Source organism: Hemitrygon akajei, unplaced genomic scaffold (assembly GCF_048418815.1).
Source record: "Hemitrygon akajei unplaced genomic scaffold, sHemAka1.3 Scf000092, whole genome shotgun sequence".
Lineage (NCBI taxonomy): Eukaryota > Metazoa > Chordata > Chondrichthyes > Myliobatiformes > Dasyatidae > Hemitrygon > Hemitrygon akajei.
The window spans coordinates 2544025-2568427 of NW_027331978.1; the positions used below are offsets into that span (position 1 = coordinate 2544025).

The window sequence follows — 24403 nt, forward strand, 5'->3', positions numbered from 1 at the left end:
ACAGACCAGCCAGGATCTCACTGACTGGTGGACCAGGATCACGGTGAATGTCCCTCCGTGTGCTCTGCACTCAGAATGTACAGTCCATGTCCAGACAGGATCAGCACCCGTCCGGGTGACTGCTCAGTGTGATCCCGTTACAGAGCACATCATTTACTTCTCATTCTCTGTGTGAATCTGTCAGTCCCCAAAATGTTCACCGTTACTCTTCACAGAAAATCTCTGATCTCGCTGATAAGGGAGAGCGGGCGGACAGTTCTAAACTCCTCCTGAGCCTGGTGATGGAGAAAGGCTCCCGCGCCCGGAGGGTAATGTGGGACACCTTTGTGAAAATGCGGATTGGTGTCCCAACGTTGGACAAAATACTGAAGGAAATACAGATATATGGTGAGATTATATCAGAGATTAATTCAAATTTGGATTGAATACAGCACACTTTAAAACTTTACAAAAATGATTTCCTCAATTTGTTTAAATTCAAACAGGTTGTGACCTTTCCCATCGACCAATTCCCGCTCAACTTTTACTAAAGCTTCTCAGTGAGCTGAAAGGTAAGTGAACATTCATTGAACATTGCAGAGTATAACACAGGAATAAGCCGTTAGGCAAGTAATATTGTGCCGAAACAGCTAAGAAATAAATCAAACAACCCTGAAGTCTAATCTCTCCTTCCTTCACCATGTCCACATGCCTCCATCTTCCTTACATCCATGTGACTGTCCAAACGTCCCTTAAAAGCTTCTAATAATTTGCCTCTGCCACCTTACCAGGCAGTGTGTTCCAGGCAGCCACGACTCTCTGATTTAAAAAATAAGCTGTCCTTCACATCCCCCTTCATTCTACACCCTCTCTCCTTCAATATATTCCCTCCGGTAATAGACATTTCAACCGCGGGAAACCGATTATCTCTGTCCACTCTATCTATGCCTCTCGTAATCTTGTCATCCTGTGTCAGAGCTCCCCTCGGCCTCCGATGATCCAGAGCAAACAATCTAATTTCATCCAGCCTCTCATGATAGCACATACCCTCTAAACCAGGCAGCATCCTGGTAAACCTCTTCTGCTCCCTCTCTAAAGCCTCAACATCCCTCCGGTAGTGTGGTGATCGGAACGGTAGGCAATGGCCCAGATGAGGCTGAATCAGAGTTCATAACGTTGAAACTTGACCTCTGTTTCCACCAACGGTTGTAATTTGCGTTGGGCGGTTCAGTTGTTGAGCCACAAGGATCTGACCAGGTAAATATAGGCACTGTGACAGAGGACACAGTGAGACACAGGGAGACATGATTGCTAGAGGGAGAGTTTTCAAAGGATATTTTGAGGGAAGAGGCAGAGAGCTGGCGAGTTTGAGGAAAGTGCTCACACTGCTCTGGGGCCGGCAACTACAGATCCCACCGGAGTCTGAGTGGAGAAGAGGCGAGCTGGAGAATGGAAAGAAAACTTATATTTCTTCACACCGAAAAGTCAAAACCTTCTCTTGCCAGCCACTGCCCCATCCTGAACAGCCTCATCCTTAACCATTTTCTAAACTCCCCCAGTTCCTGCAGATTATCTTTTTCTTAGAGTTGGGCGTCCACTGAAGTTCTAGTCACAGAATAGTAATAATAGCTTCATTTTAATTAGAAAAGCAGGTAACATCCCAACTGGTCTGTTCAACCACAGAGCAGCAGATGAACCCCGCTGTGTTCACATCTGCACTCCCTAGTGCAAACACTGCTACAGTGTTAGAGAGGGTGAGACTGGGGGACATATTCCACAGCTCCGTCCACAAAAGCTGAAATTCCTGTCTGCCGATGTTGTGTGATGGGCACTGTAGAAGGGTGAGAGATGGGAATTAGGACAGGGAAACCAAGGGTTGTGGGATCACGGCAAGGAAGGTGGAAAGGTCTGAAAATATCTATAAATAATATTGCAATTAGTTAAACTGTGACCGTCTGGATGGGAAGCTCACTACATCCATAAGCCCATCATGTCTGTGAAAATGGAGCCCGGGGCAGTGCATGGGCTCAAGAGATTGTAAGACATAATCATCGCAGACTGAGTTGGATCACTCAACTGCACATTTAACAGAGGAGAGAGCGTAGGAAAGACAAATATCACAAAACATAATAATATTGCATCAGCCCATGTCTTAACTGATTATTGGAAGCTCTTAACATAAATATAGGGAATCTCGGCCAGAACCCTGGTTCAGACTCTCTCACTTACAGGAACAAATCCCAAAGATGATAATTTAAATTTGGCACCAGAGATAGACCAATCAGGAAGTTTACAAACTACTCACGTCTCTGAGACCTCTGTTAATGCTGTTCCAGTCCACATCCGGGCAATGAAACCCCTCAGTGTCCCTGAACACGGGTTTAGTAAATCGCTACAAGCTTGTTCCTCATTGTCCTTCATCCGGTTTATGGAGGGAACACACCCGACAGTAAAATTTCCACACTCATTTCTGAATATGAAACAGATACACCCCCTGTTTATCGAACAACATCATTTCTACCACTGTCACATTCTCTAAATTAAATATGTCCACAATCAATGTTGTCCTACCCTTCCTATCACAGCTGAATACATTGAATAGAGACCGTTCACATACCTGAAAGGGTACTGAAAAACTGTGAGACCCAAGACACCCCTGGCGGGGTACCAACACACAGCCAGAACCCACACACCCCAGACAGGAACACTACATACTGTGAAACCCCAAACACCCCTGACAGGGTCCTGACACACGGTGAGACCACACAAACCCCCGGCAGCTTCCTGACACACTGTGAGACCACAGACACCCATGAGAAGGTCCTGACACGCTTTGAAACCCAACACGCACCTGACAGGGTACTGACGTCTGTGAGAGCCAACACACCGCTGACAGGATCCTGACACACTGAGACACTACACATCACTGAAAGTGTTTGACACACTGTGAGACCTCACACACCTGACAGGGTCCTGAAACACACCGAGACCCCATAAAACCCTGACAGGGTCGTGATACACTGTGAGATCCCACACATCCCAGACAGGGTCCTCACACACTGTGAGACCCCACACACCCCTGACAGGGTCCTCACACACTGTGAGATACCACACACAGCTGAAAGGGTCCAGACAAGCGTTGATACAATACACATCGCTGACAGTGTCCTGACATCTGTGGGACCCCACACACCGCTGGCAGGGTCCCGATACACTGTTAGATCCCACACTCCCCGACATGGTCCTGACAGACTGTGAGACCCCAGACACCACTGACAGGGTCCTGACATACCGTGAAACCCCACACGCCCTGACAGAGTTCTGACACACTGTAAAAGCCCACATACCCCTGGCCGGGTACTGACACACTGTGAGACTCCACACACCCCTGACAGGGTCCTGAAACACTGTGAGACCCTACACACCACTGACAGGGTCCTGACACACTGTGAGACCACACACACCCCTGACAGGGTCCTGACCCACTGTGAGACTCCACACACCCCTGACAGGGTCCTGACACACTGTGAGACGCCGGACATACATGACAGGGTCCTGACAGCCTGTGAGACCTCACACACATGATAGGGTCCTGACACACAGAGAGACTCAACAGCCTCCTGACAGGGTGTTGACACATTGTGAGACGCCATACACACCTGGCAGGGTCCTGACACACTGACACACACCCCTGAGAGGGACCTGACACACTATGAGACCCCACACAACTCTGAGAGGGACAAGACACACTGTGAGACCCGGCGCACACCTGACAGGGTCCTGCGACACTGTGAGACCCCATACACCCCTGGCAGGGTCCCGACACACTGTGAGACCAGACACACCCCTGGCAGTGTCCTGACACACTGTGAGACCCCACACACACCTGACAGGGTCATGACACACTGACACAGACCCCTGAGAGGGTCCTGACACACTGTGAGACCAAACACATCCCAGACAAGGTCCTCACACACTGTGAGATACCACACACAGCAGACAGGGTCTTGACACACTGTGAGACCCCACACACCCCTGAGAGGGACCTGACACACTGTGAGACCCCACACACCCCTGAGAGGGACCTGACACACTGTGAGACCCCACACATCGCAGACAGGGTCCTCACACACTGTGAGATACCACAGACAGCTGACGGGGTCCTGACAAGCGTTGATACCGTACACACCGCTGACAGTGTCCTGACATCTGTGGGACCCCACACACCGCTGAAAGGTTCCGGACATACCGTGAAACCCCACACGCCCTGACAGAGCTCTGGCACACTGTAAAAGCCCACATACTCCTAGCAAGTTCCTGACACACTGTGAGACCCCACACACCCCCTGGACGGGTGACACACTGGGAGAACTCATACACATCTGACAGGGTGCTGACACAGTGTGCGACCACATACACCCCTGACAGGGTCCTAAAACACTGAGAGACACCACACCCTCCTAAGATGATCCTGACAAACATTGAGACCCCCCACACGCCTGGCAGGGTTCTGAAACACTGTGAGACCCCACAATCCCTTAGCACGCTCCTGACATGCTGTTAGATCGCACACACCCCTGCCAGGTTCCCAACACACTGTGAGACGCCACAGCGCCCTAAAAGAGTCCTAACACAAAGTGAGACTCAAACACCTCTGTAAGGGCCCGGACACGCTGTGATATTGCACACACCACTGACAGGAACCTGACCCATTGTCCGACTCCAGAAACCGCCGACAGGGTCCAGACACATTGTGAGCCCCACACATCCCTGACAGGATCTTGTCACACTGTGAGACCTTGCACACCCCTGACAGAGTCCTGACACACTGTGAGACCCCGGACACCCCTGACAGGGTCCTGTCACACCATGAGACCCTACACACCCCTAGCAGGGTCCTGTCACACTGTGAGAACTTGCACACCCCGGATAGAGTCCTGAAACCCTGGGACACCCAAAACACACCTGACAGGGTGCTGACACACTGTGAGACCCCACACACACATGACAGGGTCCTGCCACACTGTAAGACCCCACACATCCCTGACAGGGTCCTGACACACTGTAAGATCCCACACACACATGACAGGGACCTGACTCGCTGTGAGACCCCACACACCCCAGAGAGGGACAAGACACACTGTCAGACCCCACACACCCCTGACAGGGTCCTGACACACTGTGAGACTCCACACACCCCTGGCAGGTCCAGACAGACTGTGAGACCCGACACACCCCTGGCAGGGTCCGGACGCACCATGAGACCCCACACACACCTCTTAGGGTACTGACACACTGTGAGACCCCACACACCCCTGACAGGGTCCTGACACACTGTGAGACCCCACACACCGCTGTCTGGGTCATGACACACTGTGAGACCGCACACACCTCTTGCAGGTTCCCGACAGATTGTGAGATGCCACACACCCCTGACAGGGTCCTAACACACTGAGAGACACCACATCCTCCTAAGAGGATCCTGACAAACATTGAGATCACTCACACTCCTGACAGGCCCCTGACACACTGGCAGACCCCAAACAACTCTGACAGGGTCCTGGGAAACTTTGAGACCACACACACCACTGACAGTGTGTTGACACACTGTGGGACCCCGCACACACCTGACAGGGTCCTGACACACTGTGAGCCCCCACACACACCTGACTGGTTCCTGACACACAGTGATTTCCGACATATCCATGTTAGGGTCCTGACACACTGTCAGAACCCATACTCCCCAGCATGGTCCTGACAGACAGTGAAACCCAACACAACCCTGACAAGGCCCTGATAGACTGTGAGACCCCATACGACCCTGGCAAGGTCCTGACACACTGTCAGACTCCACACTCTCCAGCATGGTCCTGACACACTGTGACACCCCAAACACCTCTGATGGGGTCCTGACACACTGTGAGTTGCCACACACCCCTGATAGGGTGTTGACACATTGTGAGACGCTACACACCACTGACATGGTCCTGACACACTGTGAGTACCGACATACCCCTGATAGGGTCCTGACACACTGTGACACACCACACACCCCTGACAGTGTCAATAGACAATAGATAATAGGTGCAGAAGTAGACCATTCGGGCCTTCGAGCCTGCACTGCTATTCTGAGATCATGGCTGATCATCTGCTATCAATACCCGGTTCCTGCCTTGTCATCATATCCCTTGATTCCCCTATCCATAAGATACCTATCCAGCTCCTTCTTGAAAGCATCCAGAGAATTGGCCTCCACTACCTTCCGGGGCAGTGCATTCCAGAACCCCACAACTCTCTGGGAGAAGAAGTTTTTCGTTAACTCTGTCCTAAATGACCTACCCCTTATTCTCAAACCATGCCCTCTGGTACTGGACTCTCCCAGCATCTGGAACATATTTCCTCCCTCTATCTTGTCCAATCCCTTATTAATCTTATATGTTCAATCAGATCCCCTCTCAATCTCCTTAATTCCAGCGTGTACAAGTCAGTCTCTCTAACCTCTCTGCGTAAGACAGTCCAGCTATCCCAGCTATTAATCTCGTGAATCTACGCTGCACTTCCTCTACAGCCAGGATGTCCTTCCTTAACCCTGGAGACCAAAACTGTACACAATACTCCAGGTGTGTTCTCACCAGGGCCCTGTACAAATGCAAGAAGATTTCTTTGCTCTTGTACTCAATTCCCTTTGTAATAAAAGCCAACATTCCATTATCCTTCTTCACTGCCTGCTGCACTTGCTCATTCACCTTCAGTGACTGAAGAACAAGGACTCCTAGATCTCTTTGTATTTCTCCCTTACCTAACACTACACCATTCAGATAACAATCTGCCTTCCTGTTCTTACTCCCAAAGTGGATAACCTCACACTTATTCACATTAAACGTCATCTGCCAAGTATCTGCCCACTCACCCAGCCTATCCAAGTCACCCTGAATTCTCCTAACATCCTCATCATATGTCACACTGCCACCCATCTTAGTATCATCAGCAAATTTGCTGATGTTATTCTCAATGCCTTCATCTAAATCGTTGACGTAAATTGTAAACAGCTGTGGTCTTATTGCCGAGTCCTGTGGCACCCCACTAGTCACCACCTGCCATTCCGAGGAACACTCATTCACCGCTACCTTTTGCTTTCTATCTGCCAACCAGTTTTCTATCCATGTCAATGTCTTCCCCCCGATACCCTGAGCTTTGATTTTACTCACCAGTCTCCTATGTGGGACCTTATCAAATGCCTTCTGAAAATCAAGGTACTCTACATCCACTGGATCTCCCCCGTCTAACTTCCCGGTTACATCCTCGAAAAACTCCAACAGATTGGTCAAGCATGATTTACCCTTGGTAAATCCATGCTGGCTCGGCCCAATCCTATCACTGCTATCTAGATATGCCACTATTTCATCTTTAATAATGGACTCCTGTATCTTCCCCTCCTCCGATGTCAGGCTGACAGGTCGATTGTTTTCTCCCTCCCTCCTTTCTTAAAAAGTGGGATAACGTTAGCCTTTGTCCAATCCTCAGGAACTGATCCTGAATCTAAGGAACATTGGGAAACGATTACCAATGCATCCGCAATTTCCAGGGCCACCTCCTTTAGTACCCTAGGATGCAGACCATCTGGACCTGGGAATTTGTCAGCCTTCAGTCCCATCAGTCTACTCAACACCGTTTCCTTCCTAATGTCAATTTGTTTCATTTCCTCTGTTACCCTATGTCCTTGGTCCATCCATACACCACACACCCCTGACAGTGTCCTGACACACTGTGAGACCACACACACCACTGACAGGGTCCTGACACACTGTGAGACCCCACACACCACTGACAGGGTCCTGACACACTGTGAGACCCCACACACCACCTGACAGGGTCCTGTTACACTGAGAGACCCCGTACACACCTCCCAGAGTCCTGACACACTTTGAGACGCCACACAACCATGGCAGGTTCACGACACACTGTAAGAAGCCACACTACCCTGACTGGATCCTTACACAGTGTGAGACCCCACATACTCCTGTAAGCATCCTGACACTCTGTGAGACCCCACACAGCCATGACAGTTTCCTGACACACTGTGAGACCCCGCACACCCCTGACAGGATTAAGAGCCACTTTGAGATGCCAGAAAACCCCAACCAGCCACCCACAATGCACGTGCTGATGCGTAAATTTACTTCTTTGTATTTTGAATCAGTGACGGTGGAGGGGACGGGGAGCTGTGATTCCCCGACCTGGTACTTTGACAAAATGCCCACTACCCTCTTCTCTATCTGCATACGCCACATCAACACTGGGGATTAAAAGTTTCTTCCACAGGAAAAAATGACAGCTGTGACACTAGTGGGAGATTGTCCGGTACAGGACAGTCGGGGGTCAGTAAACTACCAGGGAAATACTCAACTTCACAGCACAGTTAATGTGGAAATGCGATGACCTGGTGTTTATCTGGACCAGGCCTCTCTGTCCAGTCAGCTATCTGTTAATTGAATTTACTTTTCTGTACGAACATCCATTGATGAATCCAATCAATGCAATAGATTTGAGATAACTCTTGTGTGCTTAAATACTGAGTTCTGAGATGAGGCATCTAACAGTTTGTCCACTGTCTGTTCCCATGGAAGATGTTCAACAGAAACACAAGGAGACTCTACAGGCACAAACTGAAACACTGAGAGTGAACACGATCCTGATGAGGGAGAAGGTGAAGGTTTTCCAGCTGGTTGATCGATACGTTGAGCTCACGGTCATTTCTACTGTTCGAGATCGGAGACTGGTGGAACATGAGCTGCTGGCAAGAGGCAGAGACCACGAGGAGTGGAGAGAAAAGCATCTCCGTGGACTTCTGGAAAAACTCCGGATGGATCAGGTGTTCCAGAGCAGCTTTTCGCGAAGTAAATCCAAATCCGGGATGTCCGCAGCAGTGGCCGGAGTCCCGGGGATCGGGAAAACAACAATGGTACAAAAAATTGTTTATGACTGGGCCACGGGGAAAATATACCAACAATTCCAGTTTGTCTTCAGTTTCAAATTCCGGGATTTAAACACCATTAACTGCAGAATAAATCTGAGTGAAGTGATTCTGGATCAGTATCCTTACTTTGGGAATATCCTGAGAGTGGTCTGGAAGAACCCAGAGGGATTGCTGTTTATATTCGATGGTTTGGATGAATTCAATGACAAAATTGATTTTGCTGACAGTCGCAGAGACACAGAGCCTCCGTCCACATGCACAGATCCTGAATTCAAGTGCAAGGTGTCTGACATTGTGTACAGTTTAATCCAGGGCAAGCTGCTCCCAGGGTGTTCAGTGCTGGTGACCACCCGTCCCACTGAGTTACATTTATTGGCAAAGGCAGAGATCAGTATCTGGGCTGAAATCCTGGGATTTGTTGGGGAAGAACGGAAGGAATATTTCTTGAGGTATTTTGAAGATCAGACGGTGGCGGAAGTTGTTTTCAAACATGTGAAGGAGAACGAGATCCTGTACACTATGAGCTACAACCCCTCCTACTGCTGGATCCTCGCTCTGGCACTGGGCCCCTTCTTCACACAAAGAGTCAGGGACCCGCAGCGAGTTCCCAAGACCATCACCCAACTGTACTCCTACTATATTTACAACATCCTGAAAAACCACGGCCGTGAGATTGAGAACCCCCGTGATGTGTTACTCAGGGTTGGTCAGATGGCCTTCAGAGGAGTGTTCGAGAAGAAGATTGTGTTTACGGATGGAGATTTGATCAAGTACAATCTGCAGCCTTCCCAGTTCCTGTCCGGGTTCCTGATGGAGCTTTTGGAGAGAGAGGATTCTGCCCGGAGCGTGGTGTACACATTCCCGCACCTCACCGTCCAAGAGTTTGTAGCCGCAGTCGCACAATTCCTGACTCTGCATCCCATGGATATCCTGAAATTCCTCACTGAAATCCACAACACCACAGATGGGCGATTTGAGGTATTTCTCCGTTTTGTTGCTGGTCTCTCCAACCCAATGACAGCTCGGGGCCTGGAGGAGTTTCTGGGTCCATTTCCTCATCAAACAACCTGCCGGGTGATTGACTGGGTGAAGGAGGAGGTTAAACGTCAGAGTGGAAACATGGGGAGTGAAGCTGGTAAAAGGAGACTCCTGAACACATTGCACTACCTGTTTGAGTCTCAGAATCGTGGGCTGGCTCAGGCCGCACTGGGATCTGTGGAAACACTTTCATTCAGTGGAATGACACTGACCCCGATTGACTGCGCGGTCCTGTCTCATGCTATCGGACTCTGTGATACAATAAAACACCTCGACCTCGAGAGCTGCCACATTGAATGTGAAGGAATCCAGCGGCTGGGACCCGGGCTGCACAAGTGCCAGGATTTGAGGTAACTTGATTTATCTCTCACTCTGAACTGTGAAACTGTCTCATTGTGTTGTTTCAATGTAAAGGAATTTCGGTAAATTTGTAGTAAATCAGATTGTGAAGAATTGTGACAAATGCCCACGGGTTCAGTCAGTAATTCCCCAAGGATGGGTGGGTTCTGTGGTTCCTTGTGAAGGGATGTTGGAGACTTCATCAGATCAATGAACAACGGCCATTGGTTTAATAGTAGTAAATCACAGGAATGGCCGTGTATCTCGCTGCCTGTGACACGTCCATTGACAATGTTCCTTCTCATTGTTACTGACACCCAGACTGACACTGACTGCAGCAGTGGGTCAGAGATTCACACCCCCTTCCCGGTGAGGGACAAGAGACCGTCAGCAGACTGTCCCAGTGAGAAGGAAAGAAATACCATTGTGAGATTGTCCTCCCACTGCCCTTCCCCGTGTGTGACTTTGCTCACTTCCAGATACGCAAAGAGCGAGGGCGCATCTCCTCTGGGGTTCTGTTCAGACCCAACACACACGTACAAAAAATTTCTGCATCCTCTCGTCTTGTAGGATTATCGTTTACCCTTGGAATCCTCCTGTGGGACCTCTCATCCCAAACCCCCTTCCATTCTTTGGAATCTCTCCCCGATCCCCATTCCTCCTGTGGGCTCTCTATTATTCTTTCCTCATCCTCCTGTAGGATGTCTTTTCCACCCCCCCCCCCCGTGAGATCTCTCTTCCCCAGCTCCCTTTCACCTATGAGATCGCTCTTCCCCAGCCCTCGTCCTTCCATGGATTTCTCTTCCAATCCCACATCCTCATGTGGGAACGCTCTTCCATATCCCTCCTCCTCCTGGCCGATCTCTCAACCCCTTACTCCTTCATCCTGTTTAATCTCTCTCTATATCCCCCTTCCTCCTGTGGGATCTCTCTTCCCCATCCCCTTCCTCCTGTGGGATCTCTCTTCCCCAAACCCCTTCCTCCCGAGGGATCTCTCTTCCCAATCCACTACGTCGGGTGGGATCACACTTCCCCATCACACTTCCTCCCTTAGCATCTATTTTCCACATTCCTCTTCCTCCTATGGGATCTCTCCTTCTCATCCCCCAATCTCCTGTATGATCTCGCTTCCCACCCACTTCGTCCTGTCTCACCGCTCTTCCCCATGCCCCATCATCCTATGGGATCTCTATACCCCATTCCCCTTCCTTCAGTGGGATTTATTTTCCCCATCCGCTTACCTCCAGTGGGATCTCACATCATCATCCCCCTTCCTCCGGTGGGATCTGCCGTCGCCATCCCCTTTCATCCCGAGGGATCTCTCTTCCCCATCCCACTTCCTCCTGTGTTATCTCTCTTCCCTATCCCCTTCCTCATGTGGGATTTATCTTCGACACCGCCTTTCTTCCTGTGGGATCTCTTTTCCCCATCCCCCTTCCTCCTGTGGGTCCTCTGTTTCCATCCCTCACTCGTCTTCTGGGATCTCCCTTCTACATCCCCAGTCCTGCTTTTGGGTCGCTCGCCCATCCGACCTCCTCCTGTGGGCTCTCTCTTCACCATCCCCCTTCCTGCATTTGGTCGTCTGTTCACATTCCCCTCTTCCTGTGGCATCTGTCATTGTCATCTCCCTTCCTCCCGTGGGATCTCTCTTCCCCACCCCCATCCTGCTGTATGATCTCTATTCCCCGTCCCTCCTCTTTCTGTGGGATCTCTCTTCCCCATACTCCTTCCTCCTGTGGGATTTATCTTCCCCAACCCCTTTCTTCCTGGTGGATTTCCCTTTCCCTTCACCCTTCCTCCTGTGGTATCTCTCTTCCCAATCCCCCTTCCTCCTGTGGGATCTCTCTTCCCAATCCCCCTTCCTCCGGTGGGATCTCTCTTCCCCATCCCTTTAGCTCGGGAGGGTCTATTTCACTGTGTCCCATTGACATTTCTGCATTTCGGTCAGGAACACTTTTCTCTCCATCGGGGAATGGGACAGAATATGTGGAGTTTACAAGGTCACACTGACAGACTAAATTACTGAAATTCGGCGAATACCCTGGAGCTGGGCAGTGAGGGACATTGACAGTGATGGGAACTCCGATCAGTGATTTACTGAAGAGCTTAATGTTTCCTGAAATATCCAAGTGAGAGAAATTCCCCCAGACCCACGGTTTGAAACACTTTGTTCATCAATCTGTCTGTGTTTAGACTTGGGTGGAATGACCTGGGAGATTCAGGAGTGAAACTGGTGTCTGCGGCTCTGACGAACCCAGAGTGTAACATACAGAAACTGGGGTAAGTACCAGACTGTGGGCGATTGTGTTTACAGACACTAGGTGACTGACACTGAACATTAATGTGATCAGTAATTGTGTTACTGATAAACACTGGGGATTTGTACTGTCTCCTGTCTCTCTGTGTCCTTCACCCTCACTCTCTCTCATCTCCAGGCTGGGGGGTGTCGGTCTCACAGCTTCTGGTGCCAAGGATCTCGTCTCCGCTCTCAGTACAAACCCATCACTGATGGAGCTGGAGCTGAGTGGTAATAAACTGGGAGATTCAGGAGTGACACTGGTGTCTGAGGCTCTGAGGAACCAGGAGTGTAAAATACAGAAACTGTGGTAAGTACCAGACTGTGGGAGATTGTGTTTACAGTCACTGGGTGTCTAACACTGAACATTAATGTGATCAGTAATTGTGTTACTGATAAACACTGGGGATTTGTACCGTCTCCTGTCTCTCTGTGTCCTTCACCCTCACTCTCTCTCATCTCCAGGCTGAGCGGTGTCGGTCTCCAAGATTCTGGTACCGAGGATCTCGTCTTCGATCTCAGTACAAAACGATCACTGACGGAGCTGGATCTGAGATTAAACTCGCTGTCAGACCGATCTGTCCCCGCTCTCCGCCACCTCATACGGACCCTCCCGAGTCTGAAGCGGATCGAGTGAGTGTCTGTGTTAATGTTCAATGTGATAAAATATCAGCGGATCCGTGGGTTTTCTGGTGATATTTGTCTGTAAGTGTTGTTGAAACATTAACCCCGGTCCCCTGTTACTGAAACTGTTGTGTAATCTGTTTATTTCATCTTTATTCTCCCATCTGTTTCAGGCTGGTGGGAAATCGGTTCAGTGAGACCGGGAAGAAGGAACTGAGATCTCTGCAGGAACCCAGACCCGGACTGAGAGTGGGGACCGTGTGAGCATCTGAATGTGTGAACATACCCGCCCGCGGGTTGGGGACATCTTGGCCGATTCCCCGCTCTCCCCTTTAACTCCCGCCCTTACCTTTAATGGCCGCGCGCCGGGGGTAATTCCCAAAGGTTTTAACGGAACCAGCTCAGGTCTCGCGCTGTGTGACACTCGGAGCGGTCCCTCAGTGACGTGTTTCCGCCTGTTGTCCGGCGGGGCAGCTTCCGCCGGATGTGCGTGTTCGAGACTCCCACGTGACACCCCGGAGAATTACCCGGGGTAATTTCGGGAAACTACCCGAGAAAGAGCCCAGGGGCCGGGACTCAGTCTGGGACATCAGTATCCCGGGACAGAATCATTTTGCTCCCTTTGCTGAGGACGGTGCATTCGGCAGTCTGGCCGATATAATGATGTTAAATTGACAAATCCCTCGGCAGTGACCCTGGATCTGCAGCGATCCCGGACACGGTCCTGAATTGTGATTTTATAATCATCGGTTCCCCGATGCAGAGTGACGGTGAGAAACGGGACTGATTATTCAACCGGCCACTCGTTGTCGCCGGTCAGTGAGTTGTGTGTGACTGTGAGTGAATCAATTTACATTTGTCATGATGAAATCAATAAACCGCTGTTACTTCCCGGCTTGGTGTCGGACTTTAGTCTCATTAAAGGAGAAACAGTGACCAGGGGTTACTGCTGCCCCCAGCACCCGATGTACTAAAATAATACATGGTAAATGGTAGGGCATTGGGAAATGCAGTAGAATAGCGGGATCTAGGAATAATGGTACATATTTCCCTGAAGGTGGAATCTCATGTGGTGGTGAAGAAAGCTTTTGGTATGCTGGCCTTTATAAATCAGAGCATTGAGTATAGGAGTTGGGATGTAATGTTAAAATTGTACAAGGTATCGGTGAGGCCAAATTTGGAGTATTGTATACAGTTCTGGTCACCGAATTATAGGAAAGATGTCACCAAGACAGAGAGAGTACAGAGAGGATTTACTAGAATATTACCTGGGACTCAGCACCTAAGTTACAGGGAACGGTTGAACAAGTTAGGTCTTTATTCTTTGGAGCGTAGAAGGTTGAGGGGGACTTCATGGAGGTATTTAAAATTATGAGGGGGATAGGTAGAGTTAATGTGGATAAGCTTTTTCCATAGAGAGTAGGGAAGATTCAAACAAGAGGACATGAGTTCAGAGTTAGGGGGCAAAAGTTTAGGAGTAACACGAGGGGGAATTTCTTTACTTAGAGAGTGGTAGCTGTGTGGAACGAGCTCCCAGTAGAAGTGGCAGAGGCAGGTTCCATTTTGTCATTTTAAAAAAAACGTTGGATAGTTATATGGACAGGAAAGGAATGGAGGATTATAGGGTGAGTGCAGGTCGGTGAGACATCGTAGAGAGTGAGCGATTAGCACGGACAAGAAGGGCCAAGATGGCCTGACCCACCAGACACACCCTGGGTCAGACACAGACTGACTGTCCCTCCACACTGCCCCATCACACACTCCGGGGGTGAGACACAGAATGAATCTCCCTCCCCTCCGTCCCATCACAAACTCCCGCTCTTGTACAATATGCTTTGAAACATTTAGAATAATGATGAAGTAATTCGGAGCGGCCCCAAACGAGGCAGACCTTTTGGAGTACCTACACTGTCTTTGATGATATAAGCACTAGCGTGCTAAATACATTAAAGTTCAGCGGATCAAGCATAAACCTCAAAAACGAAAATTGAAACTTTCTGATCGGATTCGTTGAGAGCGTGTGAAGGAACCCCGGCCAAGGGTAGTTGCGGAATTTAAAAGAAGCCATCCAAGCGGTGGTGGAGGTGGGGGGGGGGGGGAGTGTGTGCGACACACAAGCTAGGACAGAACCAGTACATATGAATAAGGGAGGCCTCGCCCCTTTTGCATTTATCACAAAGACTAATATTAGAGTAAAATCGAGATAATTTAGATTTAGACATATGGGCTCTATGAAAAATATTAAACTGTAAAAGGCAATGGCGAGCACAAAGAGAGGTTGAATTAACCGATTTGAGAATTCGGTCCCAAGTCTCATCAGATAAAGAAATATTTAAATCATGCTCCCAAGCCATTCTAATTTTATCCACAGGGGCACGCCGTGAGAATGCTAATTTATCACGAATAAATAATATTAAACCTTTACCCAGTCGATTAATAGAAAGAAAGAAATCCATAGCATTTTTCTCAGGCATTTCAGGGAAGTTAGGAATTAAAGGATTAATAAAGTGTCTAATTTGGATATATCTAAAAAAATGAGCATTAGGCAGATTGAACTTAACAGAGAGCTGTTTAAAAGATGCGAAGTGATTATCAATAAAAAGATCTTCAAAATGTCTAATGCCCTTCCTATACCAATCATGGAATGTTGAATCATACATAGTAGGTAAAAAAAAGGTGATTATGTAAGATAGGACTAGAAAAGGAAAAACCATAGAAACCATAAAATTTCCTAAACTGAGCCCATATTCGCAAAGTGTGTCTAAAAAGAGGATTAACAATTAATCTGGACAAATTACTAGGGAGTACAGAGCCAAGAAGTGCAGAAATAGATAAATATTTAGTGGAACTCAACTCCATTGCCACCCAATTAGCACACTCGGGTTGGCCATGGAAAAAAGACCAAAAGGTAGCACAACGTATATTGGCTGCCCAATAATATAAACGAAAGTTAGGTAAAGCCATGCCACCCTCTTTTTTAGATTTTTGGAGATAAACTTTATTAATTCTAGAATGCTTATTCTTCCACAGATATGACAAAAGAATAGAGTCTAAGGAATCAAAAAATGATTTAGGAATAAAAATTGGGATTGATTGAAATAAATATAAAAATTTAGGGAGAACATACATTTTAACAACATTAATACGACCTATCAAATACATAGATAGAGGTGACCATTGTGACAGACTCTGTTTTGTAGTATATAAAAGATTGGCAAAATTTTCACGAAAGAGATCTTTAAACATCCTTGTGACTGTAATCCCAAGATAAGTAAATTGATTATGAACTACTTTAAAAGGGAGGTCACGAAATGTTAATTCTTGTGCTTCTTTATTAATTGGGAAAAGTCCACTCTTATGTAAATTAAGATTATAGCCAGAAAACTGGCTAAACTGATCACGAAGTGAGAACATTGGAGGTAAGGATGTAGACGGATTTGAAAGAAAAAGTAATAAGTCATCAGCATAAAGAGAAACTTTATGCTCAACACCCCCCCCCCTCCAAATCCCGGTCAGTTCAGGACAGCTTCGAAATGCTATCGCCAAAAGTTCTATAGCTAAATCAAAGAGAAAGGGACTTAAAGGGCATTCCTGACGGGTGCCACGTTTGAGGTTAAATAACTGGGATTTCTGAAAATTAGCAAAACAGAGGCAGTAGGACACAGATACAGCAATTTAATCCAAGAGATAAAACTTTGACCGAAGTCAAATTTTTCTAAAACTGCAAAAAGGTAGTTCCACTCTATACGATCAAGTGCTTTCTCCGCATCGAGGGAAATAACACATTCAGGAATTCCAGTTGAAGGTGAATATAAAATGTTAAATAAATGCCGAATATTAAAAAAAGGAAGACGGTTTTTAATAAAACCAGTTTGATCATCAGAAATAATAGAGGGAATAACAGTTTCTAATCTATAAGCCAAAACTTTGGCCAAGATTTTAACATCAACATTAAGCAAAGAAATCGGCCTATACGAGGAACACTCTGTTGGGTCTTTACCCTTTTTTAATAAAAGAATAATAGATGCCTCATTAAAAGAGGGTGGCAATTTACCATAATTAAACGAATCAGATAGTACTGAGAGTAACCGAGGAGAAAGAAGTGAAGAGAATGATTTATAAAATTCTGCGGCGAACCCATCAGGTCCAGGAGATTTCCCTGAAGACAATGCAAAAATTGCAAAAGATATTTCTTCTGATAATATAGGCGCATTAAGTTTGGCTTTAAAATCAGATGAAAGCGAAGGAATATTCAGATTATTTTAAAAATGATCAACAGAAATATTCTCATTCTGAGATTCAGAGGAATAAAGTCGAGAGTAAAAGTTTTTAAATACATCATTGATTTCTAAATGATCCGATGTAAAGTCTCCATTCTCCTTCCGGATCTTTGTAATATGTTGTTTAGCTTTGGAACGCTTCAGCTGATTGACTAGAAATTTACCAGATTTGTCACCGTGAATATAAAAGCGACTCTTACTTTCAAGAAGTTGGTGTTCAACAGGTTGAGTAGACAGAAGATTAAGTTTAGTTTGAAGTTCTACATGCTTCTTGTATAATTCAGGATTCTTAGTTTGAGCATACAGTTGATCTAATTCTTTAATCTGATTAATGAGGTCTAATCGATCTGCACAGGACTTTCTTTTAAGATTGGCTGTATAGGAGATTATTTGACCCCTCAAATATGCTTTCATGGCATCCCGGACAATCTGGGATGACATTTTAGATGACGTATTGGTGTTACAATAAAAGGTTATCTGATCCTTAATAAATTTTAGAAAGTCATCATCCGATAATAAAGTCGAGTCAAAACGCCAGTGTTTATTCCTCTGAGGGAGACCAGGAAAATTTAAAGACAAAGTAATTGGGGCATGGTCAGAAATCAGTATACTCTGATAATCACAAGAATAAACAAATGGAATAAGTTGATTATCAGGTAAAAAGTAGTCAATTCTAGTAAAGGTATGGTGAACATGTGAAAAAAAAGAATAATCTCTCTCAGTAGGATGAAGGAAACGCCATATATCAGAGATCCCATAATTAGAGAGAAAAGAGTGAATAGCTAAGGCAGATTTAGTAGGTAACCTAGTAACAGAGGACGATCGATCCAAATTAGGATCTAACCAACAATTAAAATCGCCACCCAGTATAAGAGAGTATGAGTTTAAATCTGGTAGTGAGGAGAAACAACGTTCAAAAAAGTTAACATCATCAAAATTGGGAGCATACAGGTTTGCTAGTACAATTTTACTATTATATAATTTACCAGAAACAATAATAAAACGGCCATGTGTATCAGATATCTTATTATGGAGTTCAAAAGGAATATTTGAATTAATAAGGATGGACACCCCCCTAGCTTTGCAGCAAAGGATGAATGAAAATGCTGACCCGCCCACTTTGACAAAAGCCGAGAATTATCGAAACTACGAATATGAGTTTCTTGAAGGAAAGCAATCTCAGCTTTGAGTTGTTTAATATGCGAGAAGACCTTCCTTCTTTTAACAGGATGATTCAATCCCTTTACATTCCAGCTCACAAATTTAATTGAATTAACCATTATCAATTGCTAGTGCATAAAAGGTAGCAGGCATATAAAAAACCAAGCAATACAGTAACAGTCTGGGAGCAAAAATGTAAACATAAATCAGTAGAACCAAAACACAGACGTGTCCTGAATAACAAGGGAAAACAAAAGAAACGGTGAGTAGTGTTGGAACTTTAGAACCCACCCCATCCTCGCAACCCAAAACTAGACGGCTACCCGAAATAGCAGCTAGCTCTACAAAAAAAAATTAACCCAAAAATGAATTCGAGTTCCGTATCGTTAACAAAAGTTCCCTGTAAATAATATAACAAATAATAGCTAATTTATGCACTGGAGAGAATTACAAATAGGAACAACTTCAACAGAAAAAGTATAAAACTTAATACAAAAAAAAACAGAAAAGAAAACTAAAACGAACCGACCCGCGAAAAATTATAGAAGATTGAAAGAAAAAAAAGGGGGAAGGGGGAAGTTATAAATTTAAAGAGAGTACTTATCAACCGTTTACAAAAAAAAAGCAAAACTTAAACTATAAATCAACCAACAGGGGGGCCTTCAATAAAAACTCCAAACCTCCAAAACAAGTTAAAATCAATTGTAGTTCTCTACAGATAAAGTTATACAGAAGTAAAATAGGTTACACGAGTAAAAGTCCGCAGGGAAACATTAAACTTAAATCATCTATTCAGGACAAAACGCAACAAGTCCAGGGAGAGATTAACTACAGCCCTTAGAGTTTCAATAGTTAATGTCTGAATTATTCAAGTAAAGTCTGAGTTCGGAAAAAATAACTTTACTTCGAGAAGTACTTATCAACTATTTTAGAAGGTCAGACCGGTTCTGAAGAAGACGAGATGGCTGGAAGACTTCCAACAAACGCCTCAGCCTCCTTCACTGATTTAAACCACTTATAATCTCCAGTAGTAAGTGTAATTTGAAGATCGGCTGGATTTCGGAGAGAGGGTCTAAATCCGTGATCAAAAAGCACTTTTATTACACCTTTAAACTCAGCACGCATCTTCAGAACCTGGGGGGCATAATCCTCCACAAAACGAATGACCGTATTTTGAAAAGCAAAAGTACCTCTGCGGCGTGCCTCCATAATCAAACGGTTTTTCACCTGGTATCGATGAAAGCATAAAATAACTGGCCGTGGACGGGAACCCAAAGTTGCGCGAGGAACATAAATCCTGTGAGCCCTTTCAAGCTCAGGTGAAGTCGAAATAAATTCTTCCCCGAAAATCTCACAGAGAAAAGATGAAAAAAATTCAAAGGCAGAGCCCTTTTCGGTGGCCTCCGGCAAACCAAGAATTCGTAGATTGCAACGTCTGCTCCGATTTTCAAGATCCACCATTTTGGAAGAAAGTTTACTGTTCTTCTCCGTTAGGCAGAAAGTTTCAAGATGTTGAACACGGCGTTTTAAATCTTCAGGATTTAAGTCATTGCGAGATAAATGTTCAGCATGTTCATTCACTCTGGCATTAATCTGATCCAATTTAGAGTCCAGCTGGTTGAAAGAAGTTTTAAATTCAGTTTTAAAATCCGTTAAAATATCTTGTCGATGTTGTTCCAAAACAACGAGAATCTCAGCCGACAGAGCCGTGGAAATTTCCTTTCCCGGTTTTAGTACTTTTGGTAGCCATTATAAGATAGATGTGTTCGCAGGCAGGTAAAAGAGAACTAATAAAATAACTAACTAAGGTTTAAGAAGGGAGACATATAGTGCAAAGATAGGAAGTATAACGGAGCAAAAGTTCGGAGCGACTAAACAAACGCCATCTTACCGGAAGTTCCCACAACAGGGTTTTCTAAAGCGAAGGACAAGTGTAAGGTTTACTGTAAGTTCGTGTGGAATGTTGACTTTCTTTTTCGTTTTATTCTTGTGCAAAAGTAACGAATGGCTTACATATCTGCCGATTTTGTCTTAAATGTCCTCAAATCCTGAACAGCCCTATCATTGTCTAAAGGGGTGTGGCTGTAACGGGAGCGGGAGTATGGTGAAGAAAATCCTTGAATGAGTTGAGTAATTGTTAGGAGGTGGAGGTCGCGGGCTGCGGATGCCGAACAGTCTGTTCCCGTGCTGTGTCTATCTCGGCATAAAACAGTTTATTTCTCACCTCTGCCTCGTTCCCCGGTGACCGTCAGTTCCATAGTAACAAGATGAAAACACTGCGAGCGCCTCTGAGAAGATCTTAGAAATTCTGTTCATTAATTAGTTGAATAATTGACTTGAGCGGATATTTCGCTGCGCTGATGAACTGGTCTCTGAACTTGGACTGAGTTACCCCGTAAATAAACGTGTTTGTGCAGCAACTTAATATCACCGACATGTATCCAGACTGTTGAAGGATGTATTCAGAATCGATGTAATTATTTGGATCCAATCCGGCGATGCTGTAATAAAGGAATTCGGCAACATACACCGACCAGAGGATGATGAAGCTTCCGGAGATGGTGAGAAGTAAGTTCACAGACCTACTCCTGCTCTCCATCTCCGGGTCACTGCGGTTCTCCGCATTGTTCTGACCCCAGAGCCCCTTACGGACGCGACTCGTCACTAAAATGTGTCTGACTGTCAGAGCGTTGAACAGTAGTATTAACATGAACGGGAGTAATGGCGTTAGAACTATGGTAAATTAGTCATATCCCACCCACCCGGGATCCGTATAGTAGCCTGGCTTCGTAATACAGTCCCAGGGTATATTGTCAATCACTTTGAAAGGATGAAATCTAAAGAAGATGGGCACATTTTTAACACAGAGCAGAACGCCGGTTGTTGTCAGAACCACAGCCGCAGTTTTCCCGGTGCAATACTTCGCTTTCCGTTTCTGACAACAGATGACGACAAACCGATCAAATGTAAACATGACGGTGAACCAGACAGAACAGTCAGTGGCCGCCTCTGCCAGGACAGCGATCACACTGCACACGGGGTTGATGTCCAGGAAAGTCCCGGGGAAGTAATAATAACTGATTCGCCACAATATGACCTCAAAGATAATAGTTAGTAGATCCGCCGTTGCCATGGCCACCAGGTAGCGAGTGGTGCAGGTGGAGAGGCCGCACTTTCCCCGGGACAGGATCGCAATCGCCACTAAATTCACTGGGGGAACAGCAAACAGAATGAGTGAATTACTGTCTCACCGATCAGTGAGTCTCAGGGCAGAGACAAGCTGGAAATTGAGAACAATCAAACTGTGCAGACAACTCATTTCTGGGGGTTTAAAAGGAGTAATGCGGGAATCTCAGATCCCTCTCACGAATGCATGCGGGGTGAACGGAGAAGTTACTCGATACTGGAAAAGGAACAGGGTTTGGGAAGGAGGCGTTAACAAAGGATCGCCGAGACCGCTTGAGAGAAATCAATATAAATCTCCCCCCGTCAGGTTTTGGACTGATGTGTAAAACCTGGGTACCTCGGCAACTTTCTCAGCGATGCTGATTACCGCGTTCCTGTCACCTATGTCCTGGCACTCTCACTGTGCAGCGAAGTCCCGCTCCCTCCACCTCTGTCCATCTACAAAGTTCAAAGCAAATTCATTTCCACCGTTCCAATGCCTGCGTCTCCTTCTTGACTCCCCGTTGATCACCCGCACACAGCACCCCCTCCCCCCACCTCCGCTTGGATGGCTTCTTTTAAATTCCGCTACTACCCTTGGCCGGGGTTCCTTCACATGCTCTCAACGAATCCGATCAGAAAGTTTCAATTTTCGTTTTTGAGGTTTATGCTTGACCTGCTGAACTTTAAAGTATTTAGCACGCTAGTGCTTATATCATCAAAGACAGTGTCGGTACTCCAAAAGATCTGCCTCTTTTGGGGTCGCTCCGAATTACTTCAGCATTATTCTAAATGTTCCGAAGCACATTGTACAAGACCGGAGTATCGCGTGCACCTTACCCCATCTGACCCCTAACGGACACCGCTGGGCTTGCTCTTAACTCCTGCTTCACTTCACGGATAACAGGGCGTGGTAATAAACCCTGGTACAAAACACGCACCCAGGTCCTTACTTGACTTATATTCGGAGTCTGACTTACAAATGCAATCGACCACTCTCCCCAGAATCTCAAAGTCCATTCGCTTCCCGCGTTCCCTTCAAATTTTCAGGTATTTCTCTAATCAGAGCACAATACCTTGAATTTTGAATTTAAAGCACGTTGCTCTAACGTAACGATATAAAGCCAAATAGCCGTAAAGGTGGCGAGCGCGCTGGATTATCGGGGTTTACTAAACAGCGACGTTGCATTGATAAATCACAACTGCCTGCTATGAATCTACAAAATGAATCCATCTACCCGATCTTCCTCTCTACGGCCGCTTCAGCTGCCGGTTTACTTCCAACAGAAGCCATGAATTAAAAAGCAAGGGAACTTCTGAACGAACACAGAGATTGGTCGCAATGTGAAAACCACACTTTCTGACACTCCGACATCACAGCGCTGTCGGTCACTGAACGAGTCCACGGACCGCGCACACAGAACTTAAAATGTTAATTTGCTTGTGTTCTTACCAGGAACACCGATCACGGCAATGACCAAGTACCATATCTTCCTCACACGGTAAAAGGTTTCACGCATGCTGTCTAAGATTCACCCTGTCTTCTAGCTGTCCGCGATCTCGCTGGAGAAACTCTCAGCTGACGAATCTCCACGGTCATTCATTAATACTCGCTCCATCACACGAGCTATTTAATATCACACAAGGCTGACGTGTTTTCCAAAAGCTGGGGTTAAAATAAACATGATGTCATTCAAGTAAACTCCCAATTGTGATGAGGTATGAATAGCTTGACACGAAATTGCAATATCTCAGAGATGAAGAAATGACGATTGGAGAAGTCAGTGAATGTTGTTGTGAGACACTCTCAGGCTCATCTCTCGGTTTCATGATTGTTATTGTAGATCTTGTCCATTCCGAGGATCCATGGACTTTGTCACCATAGACCAATGTTATACTGTCAATGGGCTGTTCTGTTTCAATCTGGGAATTGTCTCGGTTATAGATCCTGCAATGGAAATATAAAATAAAGAATAAGATATGTGTACCTTCCTGAAACATAGTGAAGAACTTTAAACTAATACATATTCAGGCTCACGGAGATATTGAATGCACGTAAACGTTTAATCAAATTCACTGCAACACGCACAAAGCGCTGGAGGAACGCAACAGGTTAGGCAGCATCTTTGGAAATTATTAATCTGTCGCCCTTTCTGCCCAAGACATTTCTTCAAATTAATTAACACTTCGTCGCACCTCACCTCCATTAACAGAAGCGAGATTTCCCAGTGGCAAACCATTTTCTTTCCGAACCCCGTTCACGGTCCGATACGTCGACCCGTGGCTTCTTCTCGTGCCACAATGAGGCTACTCTCAGGCCGGATGTGCTACACCTCAAATTCCGTCCAGGTAGCCTGCAATCTCATGGCAAGAACATCGATTTCCGTTGAGTTCCGGTATTTTCCCCTCCTTCCTTACCCCACTTCGGCCTCTTATCGCTCCGCCTGATCTGCCTATCGCCTTCCCATGACGCCCATCTTCCTTCCCTTTTCCTTGGATCCACTCTCCTCTCCTATCAGCTTCCTTCTTCTGCCGCCCTTTGCC

The 24403-nt window shown here is 46.3% G+C and overlaps 1 protein-coding gene across 1 annotated transcript in view; it reads left to right on the top strand.

The window, feature by feature from the left end:
• Positions 1-24403, top strand: part of LOC140722887 (NACHT, LRR and PYD domains-containing protein 3-like) — a 255368-nt gene that overhangs the window by 141992 nt on the left and 88973 nt on the right. Inside the window, exons 7-8 of the mRNA XM_073037519.1 lie at positions 216-387; positions 486-551. Of these exons, the coding sequence (XP_072893620.1) occupies positions 216-387; positions 486-551 (238 nt within the window). The remainder of the gene's footprint in view (positions 1-215; positions 388-485; positions 552-24403) is intronic.